General features: G+C 34.2%; 3 protein-coding genes across 5 annotated transcripts; 2 read left to right on the top strand and 1 right to left on the bottom strand.

Annotated features, from left to right (window-relative positions):
* Nucleotides 1-699: 699 nt before the first annotated feature.
* Nucleotides 700-4,627, top strand: LOC145137210 (lysM domain receptor-like kinase 3). The gene is made up of 12 exons (XM_079071348.1): nucleotides 700-1,586; nucleotides 1,755-1,788; nucleotides 1,888-1,892; nucleotides 1,987-2,148; nucleotides 2,230-2,432; nucleotides 2,579-2,668; nucleotides 2,756-2,849; nucleotides 2,940-3,091; nucleotides 3,201-3,292; nucleotides 3,648-3,786; nucleotides 3,893-3,991; nucleotides 4,214-4,627. Exons 1-12 carry the CDS (start codon nucleotides 953-955, stop codon nucleotides 4,376-4,378), a joined length of 1,869 nt encoding a protein of 622 aa, XP_078927474.1. The 5' UTR covers nucleotides 700-952; the 3' UTR covers nucleotides 4,379-4,627.
* Nucleotides 4,628-6,299: 1,672 nt separating this feature from the next.
* On the top strand, nucleotides 6,300-12,307 carry LOC145137526 (condensin complex subunit 2-like). 3 transcript variants are annotated; one of them, XM_079071659.1, is made up of 14 exons: nucleotides 6,300-6,676; nucleotides 6,765-6,863; nucleotides 7,625-7,742; nucleotides 7,924-7,994; nucleotides 8,065-8,125; nucleotides 8,209-8,409; nucleotides 8,492-8,736; nucleotides 8,821-8,965; nucleotides 9,148-9,392; nucleotides 9,490-9,523; nucleotides 9,607-9,734; nucleotides 9,831-9,938; nucleotides 10,028-10,217; nucleotides 12,138-12,307. In XM_079071659.1, the coding sequence occupies exons 1-13, from the start codon at nucleotides 6,416-6,418 to the stop codon at nucleotides 10,214-10,216; spliced, it is 1,905 nt and encodes a 634-aa protein (XP_078927785.1). In that variant the 5' UTR covers nucleotides 6,300-6,415; the 3' UTR covers nucleotide 10,217; nucleotides 12,138-12,307. The 3 variants fall into 3 exon arrangements, with proteins under 3 accessions (XP_078927785.1, XP_078927783.1, XP_078927784.1); XM_079071657.1 differs by having other exon boundaries at nucleotides 9,145-9,392; XM_079071658.1 differs by lacking the exon at nucleotides 12,138-12,307 and adding an exon at nucleotides 10,980-11,093 and having other exon boundaries at nucleotides 9,145-9,392.
* Nucleotides 9,980-11,291, bottom strand: LOC145137527 (uncharacterized). The gene is made up of 3 exons (XM_079071660.1): nucleotides 11,078-11,291; nucleotides 10,782-10,805; nucleotides 9,980-10,678 (listed from the first exon to the last, which is right to left on the bottom strand). The coding sequence occupies exons 1-3, from the start codon at nucleotides 11,289-11,291 to the stop codon at nucleotides 10,353-10,355; spliced, it is 564 nt and encodes a 187-aa protein (XP_078927786.1). The 3' UTR covers nucleotides 9,980-10,352.
* Nucleotides 12,308-16,124: the final 3,817 nt, after the last annotated feature.

Raw genomic sequence — 16,124 nt, 5'->3', positions numbered from 1 at the left:
TCTAATTCCATTTGTTGTTTATTGTGTTTGTTAATGCATATGTTGTTAGCGGACCATTTATGCATTGTATATTTGTTTATTGTTTAACCTAGCTTAGTCCACATGTCTTTCTATAACCGGTCCATGTACACTTTTTATATATTATTGTGTTGTATGTTCTTATAAAATCAATGAAAATGAATATCTATTTCATCGATTTCATAAGAACATAACACAATAATATATATTCCATTTCATTGATTTGATAAGCAAATACGACACAATAATATATACAAAGTGTACATGGGCTAGCTATACAAAGGTTTGTGGACTAAATTAGGTTAAACAATAAACCATTACACAATACATAAATGGACCATTAACACAAAAGAAATGAAGCTAAAAGTAAACATATATATATATATATATGTAAAAAATTAGTTCTTTTTTAAGACAAAGAAGGTTAAACTTTAGGAAGATGACTTAATCGGTAATTTTTGGTAAACCATTGGATGATTTATGTAATTTCAATATATTAATTATTTAAATACAAGTTTATATATAATTTGTTTAAATCAGAAACCAGAAATGTTTTTAATAAAATAATTCAACAACAATCATTGTATTTCACTTTTTCAATATTCACCACAAGTAAAATGATTAAAAAAATCATTAGAAAAGAATCCATCTTCATAATTAAACAACATAAACTACAAAGAAGTGAAAAAAAAAAACCAGAGCAAAGACTTTCAATGGCGGCAACATTCAGCTGTCGACTAGTCTAACACGCCTACAATTAAAACCCGACAGCCATTTGTTTAATCAGTCAATCAAAATATGCATATATTCTCCTGGTGATTCTTCAATCCAATTATTTTTCTCATCAAATCATTCGTTTGCTCAATATAATTTCAACGGAACCAAACAGAATCGGTCAACGCTGGCTTCAATTTTACATGAACCCTAAGAAATCATGTTGGAGCTCAATATGGGGTTCCGATTATTAGCAGTTTTGTTCTTGAGCTCAATTTATTTCTGTTCATTAGTTCAATCCAGATGCAGCAGAGGTTGTAATTTGGCGCTTGGTTCGTACTACGTCTTACCTGGAAATGAACTCATTCCAATTTCCCAATACATGAACACCGATATCAACAGTATTCTGCAGTATAATCGTGGTACTATCCCTAATCAAGATAGTGTTCAATCGTTTATTAGGATTAACGTGCCGTTTTCTTGCGACTGTATCAACGGGGAGTTCTTAGGCCATGTGTTCAACTACAATATTAGGTCTCAGGATACGTATACACTGATTGCGAGTGAAAGGTACGCGAATTTGACGACTCCGGCATGGATTCAGAGGTTTAATAGTTATGATCCAAACCGTATCCCTGATGTTAACGTCACCATTAACGTGACGGTGAATTGTTCGTGTGGAGATAGTTCGATTTCGAAGGATTATGGTTTGTTCGTGACGTATCCTCTCCGGTCAGATGAGACTTTGGATTCGGTTTCTTCTGCTGCGAATCTTAGTTCCGACATAATTCGAAGCTATAATCCCGATGCAAATTTTAGCGCTGTCAATTCGTTGATATACATTCCGGGCCGAGGTTAGTATTTGGAACTGTTCAACGGATTCTTAGGCACCTGTTTTTGGCTTGAAAATATGTGATTGTGTTACTTGATGATGATCAATTGGAGTAGATTCTATGAAAATTATCCACTACTTGTTAGCATCTTCGTGAAATTGATGTGTTCTAATGTTTGATTTTTGGCAGATGAAAATGGAAATTATCCACCCATAAGAACCAGGTACCTTCTTGTTCTTCCATAACATCTTATTTGCTGAAATTGATGACTGCTTTTATACATTTAACAAGTCGTCTTCTTCGTTCTTGTTATCTTTTGCAGCTCAGGTGACCCAACTTTCTGTGGCCCTTTTTAATATTTTTTTGATTATAAATGTGAGTTATGGAGTTGTGAAGCTACAATCTGCATTCACATAAACAGGATTATCAGGGGGAGCCATAGCTGGAATAGCTATAGCAGTAGTAGCTGGGGTGCTATTACTTGCAGGATGCTTATATTATGGATTTTACAGAAACAAAAATTCAGAAAAGAATTCAGCTTTGTTAAAGAACGCACAGGTTCAACTTATGCAGTCTCCTCGAGGTATTTATTACAAAATTCATCTCCATTTCTATTGATAAAATGTGTATTGATTTGTTGATTTGTGTTCTTTTTCAAACTTAGGGCCAGGTGGCACTTCAATTGGAGGTTCAAATTCCAGTGGTCATCCTGTTAGTGCCTCACCTGGGCTTACAGGGATAACAGTTGACAAATCAGTGGAGTTTTCATATGAAGAGCTTTCAAAGGCTACAGATGAATTCAGTCTTGCTAATAAGATTGGTCAAGGTGGTTTTGGTGCTGTTTATTATGCAGAACTCAGAGGCGAGGTTTGGAATTATAGTTTTAGATATAATTATGTGATTTCATCTGTTAATTCTTGCATTTAGCCCGATTTTAATCTTACATGAATTCTGATGATGTTGATATTCAACACGTGTATTAAGTGGCTGTTTCTTATTGCAAACTTTTTCAGAAAGCTGCTATCAAGAAGATGGATATGCAAGCATCAAGAGAATTTTTAGCCGAATTAAAGGTCTTAACACATGTTCATCATCTAAACCTGGTATGCAGTATTTTAATTAATAAATATATTTATCAAGATTTTGAGTTGACCATATTTTTTTTTAACATTTGACTTTATATTTTGCAGGTGCGTTTAATAGGATATTGTGTGGAGGGCTCCCTTTTTTTGGTCTATGAGTTCATTGAAAATGGAAACTTGAGTCAACATTTACATGGAACAGGTGAAATTAAGTTCAAACATAACAACTAATTTCTATAACGAATACATCCAAACAAGAGAAATTTATGTTCTTTATAATGTTCATTTTCAGCAAGGGACCCACTATCCTGGTCAACTCGGGTCCAAATCGCCCTTGACTCAGCAAGAGGTCTTGAGTATATCCACGAGCATACTGTCCCCGTTTATATACATCGTGATATTAAATCAGCAAATATATTGATTGACAAAAATTATCATGGAAAGGTGTGTGAATGTTTATACTTTATATTGTCATATATTTTTTTTTTTTTATTCTTTTAGTGATAAAGTTGAAGATGGCAATGATTTATTGGCACTATGTGTTTACTTTTAGGTTGCAGATTTTGGTTTAACAAAGCTGACTGAAGTTGGAAGTAATTCTTTGCCCACACGTCTTGTGGGTACCTTCGGATATATGCCACCAGAGTAAGGGTTAATTATGTCATTTTACCAAGAGGCCTTATGCATAGTTGTATGTGGGTTCACAGAATCCTACGTCAAGATTTTTTTTTTCTTCCACATGACTAGACAAGTTTTCTAGGGCCCTTTTAGATGATGAGGGTATTTATGTCTTTTGCACTTACGAGAGGTTAAGAGTGAGTACATGTCCCACCTTTTTGGATGGGACAAAAACTTGCAATTTTTGTTCCATTCACAGTACACAGTACACAATACACAGTACACAGTATGACAGTACACAGTATGACAGTACACAGTATGACAGTACACAGTACAGAGACACAGTACACAGCACACAAGTTCTCAAATTATTGGGTGGCAGGTATGCGCAATATGGCGATGTTTCTCCAAAAGTAGATGTGTATGCATTTGGGGTTGTACTTTATGAACTTATTTCAGCCAAGGAAGCCATAGTTAAAGCAAATGGCTCTAATGCTGACTCAAAAGGGCTAGTTGCCTTGGTGAGTTTAATTTCTTCTCTATCAAGTTGTTCTTTCTGCATTAAGTAAAAAAGAAACACTCGTGTATATATAACAAATAATGAGTTTGATATTTGATGATTTACAGTTTGATGAAGTTTTGAGTCGACCCGATCCAAAAGATGACTTGGTCAAGATGATTGATCCTAGGCTCAGGGATAACTACCCTCTAGATTCAGTCCGTAAGGTAAATCTTTCGTTTTTTGATGATGAGGGTATTTACGTCTTTTGGCAAGACGAGAGATCAAAAATGAGTCTATGTCCCACCTTTTTGGGTGGGACAGTCCCAAGTGGCATTAGTCACAGTCCAATGCATGTCAGTATAAGGTTACCATGTTCTGTCATGTCTTGTCCTGTGTAACAATTTTTTTTTTTTTTTTCTTTTTTTTTTTTGTGAATTGGAATGCAGATGGCGCAGCTTGCGAAAGCTTGTACGCATGAGAATCCGCAATTACGGCCAAGTATGAGATCGATTGTGGTTGCATTAATGACGCTTTCGTCCTCCACGGAGGATTGGGATGTTGGTTCCTTTTATGAAAATCAGACTCTTGTGAACTTAATGTCCGGAAGATAGTGACAAAAATTTGTGATTACTTTTCCCTCTTTGTTTCTTGATATATATATATATATATATTTTTTATGATTCTTTTGGGATGTGCAAGTGTAATGTAATGTTTGAACAAATTAAATTATGTATGTATTTATTGTTTTTATGATGTAGATTAGTTTTGATGAGTGTTGTATGAAAGCAAGGGAATTACATTATGTGTATGTATTACATGATATTACATTAGTGGATATTAGTAAATGTTTATTTTACCTATATTCTTTAGAAGATTAAATTTTAGTATTTATTTAATTAAGCATTATTGCAAAATACATCTTTTCTGTCGATTATCATTTTAGGAAACATAATTTTGAATAAATATTTAAGGCCTATGTTATAAGGCTAGATGGTATATCCTTACTGCACCATGCCGTGGGGTGACGTGGCACTACACGGAGGTGGGGGAACACCACACTATCTGATGTGGTGATTGCGGTACTTCCACCGCAGGAAGCAAAAACATAGTACAACAACATATCTATTTTTTGTTTTTTTTTCCCGGTTCGACACTTGTACAATAAAGTGTGGGTGACTATTTACTAAAAAATATATTTATTAAAAAAATATATTTATTAAAAACACAGTGCAACAACATGCTTTATATTTATTAAAAAAATATATAAGAAGTGTGGGTGACCATTTGCTAAAAGTGATGGAAGAATAGAAAGAAATGTCTGACGTTGATTTTACCGGATAAAATAGGGGGGAGTGAAAGGGATACACCGCCGACCTAAATATACGATAAAAAGAAACACTAATATTAAATAAATGATTTGGTTACAAAAGTCTATCTCTATTATATCTAAGAAAGTCTCTTAATTGATTATACATTATGTAAATATTCATTTAAGATAGAAACTAATTTTGTGAGACTTGTTTAGTTATGGCCAAAAATTTCAAAAATTGAAAAAAAAAGCATTAAATTTCATTATTTTTAACATCCAAAAAATTAACATATTTTATAAAAATATAATATGTTTAATATTCTATTGTAAAATTACAGTAGGCGATAATTTTAAATCCTAACAATATTTTTATAGAATATTACAAATAATAATTATTATGAATAATATTCTTTTAGAAATATTTAAAGTTAGCTTTTATTTTATTATTATTTTTATATTATTATTGGATATTAAAAGTGAGAAAATTAATAGAAAATAACTTTTTTTGCCCTGGAAATATATGATCACGGATACATAAGTCCTTAAACAATACTCAAGGATGAATATCTCTACTTTTACAACAACCATACAACGATAGAACTAGAGAAACTTAAAAAAAATGCAAACAAACAACTTTAAATATCTGTTTGATAGGATAAAATTTGAAACAATTGTGCATACATAAGTCATGTGCCATCAACTAATTTCTAAATTTAGATACACATTTTGAAATAAATATTCTAAAGATTCATGTTATAATTTTATAATTGAATAAAATATTCCAATTTTTTATTTAGTAATGAGTCTCTGTTTTGATTAGAACAAATGTTTTGCAATAACTGAATCAAACAAAATAATAACAGACTAAAACAACTTTTCTTCCATACAATATCCTCTTTAATATTTTTTAAATTAAATCTGAAATTTGGATTATGATATAGTATATAAATGAAAAATTGGAACTAAAGTAAAAACAAAATAGAAGACAAGAAGTCAAAGAGGCATTAGGTTATTCCTTGATCTAGGAAAAGCTTATCAATGGCTGTAATTTTTTCATAAAGCAAAAACCGTCTCGATCAACGGTAAATCCAATCTGAACGGCTACAAACCGCAAGTTCACTGAAGTTCCATGTACATCACATACACCATAAACTTCCTCTTGCAAGTTGCAACTTCAAAACAAAGGAGGGAAAGTTGTTCACTTTTATCTCAGTTGTTGAACACGCTCCTCGGAACTTTCACTCTTTTTGCAACTTCATCATGAAATCTGAACAATATTGAGAATCCGAAACCTAAAAAAAGGATTGAAGCTTAGTGCAAATTTGTGACTTGAACTAGAATGGCTGAATTGGTAAGCCCTAATGCTACACATGTGAAGAAACAGAGAGCGACGATCCTATCTCCGCTCACCACCTTCGTTCTTGGCTCCAACAATGATCAACTTGAACGTGCTCAGGCACGCGCCGCCCGTGCTGCTTCCATCCGCCGGAAGCCGGTAACGTTCAATAACGCCGCTGATGATAATCCTGCCGGTGCTTTTCTAGGTCAAGAGCAGATCATGGAATTGTTCCAGAATTGCATCAAATTAGCTAGTGAAAATGTCTCTACTACTTTTAGCGCTAGTGTGTTTTAACAGATTGTGTTATCATTTTTGTGATGATTAATGATTTAACCTTTTTGTGATGCAGAAAATTAATCAGAAGAATACTTGGGAGCTGAATTTGATCGATCATCTACGTGACATTATAAAAGTTGAAGAGGATGATGCCGAGACCAATTTTCAGAAGGTACTGAAGATAAATTTGATTTATGTTAAATTCTTTATCAAAGTTGTTTGTACTTATTGATAGTAGCTTTAATTCCTTTTGAATTCCACTTTTCTTCTTTCCTTAAAAGGTTCTGCTTTTATTTAGTTTAGACCTGTTAGGACTACATCATTCAGCAATCCACTTAAAACAAATCTAATGCATTGTTTGACCACTTTGGGTGTATATCGCTTGCTAGTACATACTTAATTATGATGGAAGTCTATTACAAAATAATTAAGAGAATTAATGAAAGAAACTTTGACCACATCACTCTTTCTTGTGGTGTTTGTTGTGTATATCTTTTAAGTGATTATTAATCACTAGGAAGCAACAAGAATGACTAACCTTTAAGTGTTGTTCATTTAAGCAGGAATCAGTTCTCAATGTGAAATCTTTAAATTTTGTTCAAGTGTAGAGCACTTTTGACACAACATGAACAAGCAACCTTTAATTTTTTATCATTACAAATCCGGTTTGGAATCCACACAAGTTTTGTCCAAACCAGACAAGACATGTACTCACTTTTTTTAACACTCGAAGGTTAACCTCACCATTTGAAGAATATGATAAAATATTCGTTTTCTTGCTTGATTTTCCAGCATTCTTAAGATTTTATCTTATCTATTGATTCTATTCCACAATTTAACCTAAGATAAGAAGCAAATGGAGTTGGATAGTTAGAGTAGAAACAATTTCTTATAATTTGGATCACAAATCATAATGCATCTTTTCAAGTGCAGGCAAGTTGCACTCTTGAAGCAGGAGTTAAAATATATTCAACAAGGGTGGATTCTGTCCATGCTGAGGCATATAAATTCCTTGGAGCCATTAATCGAGTTGGACAAGACTTGGAACAAGGTTAGTTATATCACAGTGTACTTATCTTTCCAAGAAAAAATAGTCTTTAGTAACTTGTCATCCATTATAACTTATATATGTTTTTCCTATTTCATCGGTTCAAATATACAATGGAAAAGTCAAAGAACCTTATATTGTAGGAATATTCAAGGGTTCATTTTGTGTGATACATGTTTATCAGGCAATTTAGAGGATGGAAACACTAACACTGAGCAAACGAAACAAAGCACTAAAAAGGAGCATGAACAAAAGGTCTTTCATCATCTCATCTTCAATCTTGTTTGAATACCTACCTTAAACCTAATGCATTATAAATCTACAGTTTTCTCCTCTTTCAACACTGGAATCATCATTTGAGAATCTTAATCTGAAGAAATTTGATGGTAAGGGCACAACTTATTACTTATACCTTTTTAAAACTTTTTTTTCCATAAAAGGGTCTTATGAAATTATTTTTATCCTCTAGTTGCTTTTACTGTGGATCCTCTTTATCATCAAACGTCTGCTCAGTTTGATGAAGGAGGGGCAAAAGGTCTTTTACTCAACAATCTTGGAGTCTATGGTGGGTGTCTTGTCCTTTTTGATTCACTTGAAGTACCTGCAAACTGCATGTCTTGTTCACCCCAAACTGATAAAATCGAGACAATTGATATCTCGTATGCAAAAGGTATGTTTTTAATCTTTTATATGGAGGGCAAAATGGTCATTTTACAAAATTACAAGGATCTTGTAATTTCATTCATCTGTAGACTGCATGGAACAAATGGCAATTAACATCTCCAAAAACAAAGAAATCTCACCAACTCTCAAGGAGATAGTCAACATGTTTGATGATAAAAGACCACCAGGCACTGTTTTTGCCCAAAATTCTCATGAACCTGATTATGACGATTATGCCCTTGATGGTGATCAAAATGATAACTTTGGCACATGGGATTTTGTTAATGACAACGAGGGCACTTATGAAAGGGAGGAAGAAGTAGAACCCCACGAGGTGCTTGAATCTTGATTTGAAAAATCTACTGAATTATAGCATCATGCTTTTCATTTTTCTTTTTATCTTGTTTTTTGTTTGTAGGAAAATGAGCAATATGAATCTCATGATCGTGATGTAGATGACAAATTTATAAAAATTGATGACTTTTTGTTTCCAAGACGGGGTTTGACCACAAGTCAAAATGCCTGGGCGGGCCCTGAACATTGGAAATATAATAAGGCTAAAGGTATAACAGTCTGTACTGTGTTTGACATGCATTGGACTGACACTGTGACATCATGAGAACGGACAATTGACACACACTTGTTCCCAATCCCTTGTCTGTGCAAAAGACGTAAATACCCTCCTTGTCCTGGTCATCAAAAGTTGACATTTTGTTTGTCATTTAATGTTTTATGGGTCCAGAAGCTTCAACCAAGGAAAATGGATCACCATTGTTGTCCAAAAAACCAAGAAACAAGAAACAATTTGAAGCAGATATAGATTTTATGAAAGCTTTGGAAAATGACATTGTTGACCCCTTCATTCCTCCTAAAAATCCGAACTCATTGCTGTTGCCCTCAAATAGAGAACCTTGTAACACAATGCTTCCGGAAGATTGCCATTATCAACCTGAGAATCTAGTGAAACTATTTCTTCTACCAAATGTTTTGGTAATTTCACCTCTGTTTAAATATATTCTATAACAATCACCTGTTAATCAAACATTCAAACCCATATATGATTAATTTTTCTTTTGTTTATTTGTAGTGCTTTGGGAAGAAGAGAGGAAAGAGAAATTCAGGTCGATTGATTTCTTTTTATACAAACCATCCTTATTGTTTATTTGCAGAATGTGATATTATTGTGATAACATTTTATTATCAGATGAAGTTCATCAACAAGAAGCTAATCCATCATGGGGTGATGATGATGGTTGTGGAATTGGTGACCAATTTGATGATGGAAATGCTTATAGTGATGTTGATGACTCTCTTGTCTCTCAACCACGTCAGGTTTGTTTATTAAAACTCCAATTTGATAACTAGTTTTGACTTGAAACAAATATATATACGTTTCCTAATTTCTTGCTATTCATAAAATTACCACAGGTAGAAAAAATCGACATCCAATATGACAAAAAATCCAAACAAGTTGATGTTCATGTACTAAAAGATACTCTTTGGTCAACCATTCAAGAAATGCAGAAATCAGCCGGAGTAAATTTTCTTTTTCTTTAGATGCCAAAATTTTCCATAAATGATAGCAATGGAAACTCTATTATTAATACTGATAATTGTGATTGCAGGATGAAGATCTGTCTTTTAAAAACATTTTGTCATCTTCCCCAGCTACCACATCAAATGATGACATCACCCCACACCTGTCTTTCATCTGCATATTACATTTAGCCAATGAGCATGGATTAACCCTCAACAGCTCCCCCGACATGGATGACGTCAGCATCCATCTCCCCTCTCACCCCAACATCCCATAAGGTACATTTTTTTTTCTACTATTACAATCAACAATTTATAATAATACTAATAATCAAACACAATATTCATGAATTTTTCATGAATTTCGTGTATAAATGTTTCGAGCTAACAAAAAACAATGACACAAAGCAAAAATCAAAAGACCTCAGTGCCCCTAACACCGACTTCTTTCCATCCTCGTTGGCGGGCCCGCAACTCCCACTTTCCGGTTTCTTGTTTTTGTAAGGCTAAAGCTGCTTCGGCTTTTTCACGGGCTTCTTCACATGTTTCCATTCCAGAGTTACACTTGTCTGCTTCCTTTTGATATTGTGATGTCAGCTTTTTGGCCTCGAGTAATGCCATGTCAGCACGCTGTTGACTTTCTAATGCTTCTGCTTCTCTTAGTTTTAGTTCTTCTGATAGAAGCTCTGCAAAGTTCTTTTCAGTGTCCCCATCCACTTCCGGATCATGCTTTGAACAATCTGATTCAGTCAAATATTCCATCAAAAATTGAATATAAATAGCAATGTACTTATGAAAGTATGTTGCTATTTGTTTGTGTAATACTAATATACTATTACTAACCTGTGAAGGAACTGTTGCCAAGTCCTGTGAGAAAAAAGAAAATATAAATCAATTGAGAAATTGATCAAGAATCTGTCATCATTCATCAACAATAACATCTTCTATTTCTAGTACTTGTTATCGAGTTAACCAAGATTTGTTTGATAAAAATGGAGGTTAATGAGAAATGAGATCTGATTAGTGGAAATTGGGTGACAGATCAAATCAAGATTCATAATTTTGAACGAATTAAAGTTAATTAGTGATGGGCGGATGGTGGAATAGTGTAGAAGTGAAAGAATTTAGGGTTTACGTACCTTGAGGAAAGGAGAGGGTAGGTCGGGAATCGCAATCGCAGTTGCAAGGAGGGCAAGAAGCGGCGGAGGAAGAGCGGCGGACGGCGGCTAAACCTTCGAGAATATGCCAGTATAGAGGTGGACCTACTAAATAACCTACCAAAGATAGTCCCAAGAACACGATTCCGATTCTCATCATCGCCGGATTGCAAGATCCAGACCTGTTCGGAGCCATCGCTGTCTCTCTCACACACTGTTCTCTTTCTTTCTCTCTCACACACTAACAAAATGTCAAGAAGAGTTGCACCTGATCTTCAGGAAGATCAAAATGATGATATTGCTAAAAAAAATCTTTGCTGTGGTTGATGAATCCTGAATCGGCAAATGAAAAAACCAAGAGGAAAATTAGCTTAAGATGCAGGGAGTTTACTTTACATTAATGGTCCCTCGTTCGAATCCGGTTTAAAAAGTCCGTTTAGCTTGACAAAACTCCGATCAGGCCAAATCCAAAGGCCGGTTATATTTTTTCCTGGTTGGACGGTTGGACCGGACCCTAATATGTTAATGTACTTTTTTTTTCGTACTCTTTTAAATTTGAGTAGTTAAATTATTTGGGTATTTATAGAAGATAAATATTTTATTATTAAAATTAAATTGCTAACCAAAAATATATTGTTTTAAGTTAATTTTTTTTAATGTTATGCTTTCAAATGCATATTATAATGGTAACTACTTACATATTTAAATTATATATTGCGCCTAACAAAACATTAATCAAATATTTAAAGTATTCGGTGCTCAATGAAAGGCTTTTGTTGAAGCATATGTTACCGATTCAATTGCTACATCTTTCTGTAATATAGAGGGATAAATTTCGTTATGGGAATTGAAATTAACAGTGGTAACATGTTATCTTATTTCTCTTATATGTTTGCTATGTATCTTGTATTTGTGTTATCATCTCTAGTTTACTAACCCACATCTATGGTGGATCATTTTTTTTTCCTTTAGGAATATTGTTTTTACAGTTTTACTAACCCACATCTACGGTGGATCATGATTTATTTATTTTTTTCTTTAGGAATATTGTTTTTGCTGATGACAGACTGTCGGATTACGAGCTGTATAAAAAAAAAAGAAATTCACTATAGAGTACATATACAATTTGCCTATTGTACATGTGTAAATTTTCACCTATGAGATGAGATTTGACATCTACTTTTGTGTAAGCATCTGTATTCTTACTTCTTACTTTGAAATTCTTTGCTAGTGTTACGTGACTATTATTTTAATACCAAATTCTTAAAAATTATGTAAAAATAGGGGAAACACTCGTTGATCGAAAAAACCAATCTTATCCAAAAAGGAATTGAAAAAATCACAACAAATCGAAACCGAAAAACTGAAGTCTATACAAAAAAAGGATAGTGTCTTTTAATCTAGCAAAAACCAATCGGTTCAATGAGGTTTTACCTTAGAAACTGGCTGTCAAAAACCGAACCGTGTCATAATAAAATTAATTATATTATATGATATATTATTTATAATATTACTAGTTTATTTATAATAGACAAAATTGCAAAAATGGTCACTGTGGTATGCATTTTTTTGGGGTTTTAGTCCAAACTACGATTTTTTTGGATTGGTGGTCCTTTTGAGGTAGTTTCGTTGCATTTTTGGTCCCTTGGTAAACTGAAATGACTGTAATGCCCTTCTGATATTTTTTTTTATATTTTTTATATTTAATTTAAATGAAAAAGAAAATAAATAATTAAATTGGACCCACATCTCTCTCTCTCTCTCTCTCTCTCTCTCTCTCTACACAAACACATACACATGATCCCCACCCCCTTTCTTCCCCAGTCGGACCATTCACCTTCATCGCTCCTTGCTTCATCCCACACCTCGTCTTCTTCTCTCGCACATTTGTTTGAGTTCACCCCTAATCTCCACTTCTCATCTCATCCACCCCTCTCTGCCCTTCTTTCATCTCTTCCTCCCTCTCAAAACAACAATCTGCATATTTGGAAGAATTCTTAGCTCATCGTCGTTTTAGGAAGGATTCACACACACACTTTTTGAAATCGATTGAGAAGTTGAAGACATACCAGGAGACAAAATTGATTTCAAATATGTCAAGATTCAACCACTTTAAACCCAGTAAACCCTAATGGCTCGATTAATAGGTGTGTGTGTGTGTGTATTTTCAGTCGCAGCTCTCAAGGATCCGATTTAAGGGTGGTGTTTGGTGGTTCAGGAAAGGGGTGAATGAAAGTGTTCGATTGTGGGTGATTAAGGTGACTTGGGAGATGGTTTATCAAGAGGATTAAGGGTAGTGTTAAGTTGCAGGGTTGATAATCGATGATGATTCTTGAAATTGATTGAGATGGTAGGGGTGTTGGTATGATGAACCCGATTCTGAAAATGGTTGAATGGGTATCACGTTATTTGTTTTATCAATTACAATTTACTTTACAATTTGTAAATCGATTCTACCATATCTGATGTCGATTCATTCTTGTTTCTGTTAGACTAATCTCGACGGTGACTCTTGAATGATTGAGATTTGTGAAATTTTCTTCTGATAATAGATGGAGGTGATGATGGTGAGACTGAATTTCTATGGTGGTGGCGGTGGGTAGATGGTGGTTGATATGATAAGCAAACGGAGTGGTGCAGGTTGTTGTGGAGAGGGAGAGATGATGATGGGTGATTCATAAAGAAGATGATGAACATGCCCCATTTCTTCATCTGGTAAATCATGTAGAGAGAGAGAGAGGGCCTTCTTGTATTAATTATTAAAATAAATAAATTAGTATTAGATTTAAAAAGAAATGAAAGGAAAATGAAAAATAAATACCCCAAGGGTATTATAGTCATTTCAATTTTCGGAGGAACTATTTTCACATACAAACTAGTCCAAAAGGACCACCAATCCAAAAAAGTTGTGGTTTGGACTAAAACCCCAAAAAAATAATACTACAGGGACCATTTTTGCAATTTTGTCTTTATAATATTCTTAGTTTATTAATATTCATTTAACTTTGACTAAACTGAAACGAGATAACTTTAATTCTTTCTCGGTTCGAAGATGAAGCATACACCATTTTGATATCGGTTACGATTATAACCCATAAATATATGGAATAGTCTATACTTTACATTCTATTCATCCAATTATGAGAAGCTGATATAATAATATTTAGGGGTGTTTGAGATTGAGTTTGAAAAAAAAAATCCCCTTTTGGTAAAAATGTTTTCTTAGCTTATGAACAGCAAAAATTATATATATTTTTAAAAAGTTTGGAATGGTTTATGCAGCGACAAAATGTTATAAGTTATAAACACTTTCTAGAGTGTTTGATCAACATTTGTTGATTCATTACCTTCCAAGTCAGAAGCATCCATTTGACCATTTCTTACATGTTACTTAAATTATACAATATTATCCTTACACATTTCACTAATACTAAAGGTATCATTGTTTTCATTTTCAACGCCAATAAAAGGGTAAATTACACGGATGGTCCCTATGGTTTAGAGTAATCTGCGTATTTGGTCCCTAACAACTTTTTTTAACCCGGACGGTCCTAAGATAGAATTTTATTGCGCGTTTGGTCCCTATTAAACATAAAAAGACTATTTTACCCTTAATAACTTCTTTTTGGATTTTCTATTATTTGTCCATCATTTTTAATTTAGAAATGAAAGGAAATAAAATACCCCCAATCCACGTTTTATCTTCACCCACCCTTTTTTCTCACGTTCCCCTTTCCCCAAACCTTTACATCATTCTCCGATGACCACTGCAACATTCCGACGAGCGAACCCATCCCACCGACAATCAGATCTCAACATATTTTGCCGGAGACGATAGGAGAATTAAAGGAGGTAAGAAATTTCTTATTTTCGTTCCTCTCTTTTCTCACCAGTGAGTTTATTTTGATCTCTGTTTAGGTTGTCGGATCTGTGAATCGATTACCAGATGATAAGGAAGAAAGGGTTAGGTGTTTTTAGGCGAGAGGGTGAAGGAGGCTGTGATGGAATTATCACGGGAGGATGCAAGGATTAAGCAATGATGTGGAGCCCTAGGCTATTATCTGCGACGACGGAGAACTACAATGTCCAATATCACCTCTTCTTCTCGATCGATCTACCTTTTCTTTTCATCCTTCTTAAGTCGATTCAAATGCAACCCCATCCTCAAAATCGATCGATAACCATCAAAATCTTAGCTGTCCCCTGATCAATCGAGCTCTCATACGATCCCTACCTTCTTCCTGCTTGCGTCTTGTAGCCACCACAATCACCAATTTGTCTGCATTTCTGAAGATGACATTGTGTGAAGGTTTCCAGAGGTGGTGTGGATGGTCGTATTGCAAATCGGCGGCTTTAGACTGCAGATCAACGACGTACGGTGTTTTATGGTAGAATCTAGTGTTTTCCGGTGGAGTCCGACATTTTCCGAAGAGAAGGTGAGATTTTTCGACGACTGAACACAAGGAGGCAGGGGAAGAGAGGAGGGTCAGACTAACACCACTTTCTTATGTCCGTCGATTGCAGAGGCTTTAAACCTGCATTTCCCTGAAGCGATTGTAGAGAGGCGGTGGAGATAATCTTAAAGAACTTCACAGTGGAGTGTGAAGTGATGTTGTGTGAAGTTGGGACTGAGATAAGGGCAAAGGGATGAAGATGACGTTTTGTGAAATCCAAACCAAATCCAATATTTTACAATTAATTAATTTTTTTTAATTAATTAGTGATTTAAAAAAGGTAAAATATATCAGTAAGGGTAAATCAGTCTTTTTAAAATGGACAGGGACCAAGCGTGTAACAAAAATATAAAATAGGGACGGTACGAGTTAAAAAAATTATGAGGGACCAAACATGCAGATTACCCTAAACCACAGGGACCATCTGTGTAATTTACCCCAATAAAATCACTATAACATTTGTTACAAGTATGTGCTTCAACTTCCCTAATTAAATATATGGAGATGGAACTAAAGACTCTAATAACGTTTGATCATGGAAATAAATATTTCAATCTAGAATGTGAGACTCATTT

Source organism: Lactuca virosa, chromosome 9, assembly GCF_052849685.1.
Source record: "Lactuca virosa cultivar CGN04683 chromosome 9, Lactuca_virosa_CGN04683_v6, whole genome shotgun sequence".
Lineage (NCBI taxonomy): Eukaryota > Viridiplantae > Streptophyta > Magnoliopsida > Asterales > Asteraceae > Lactuca > Lactuca virosa.
This window is presented reverse-complemented; position numbering and strand designations above follow the sequence as displayed.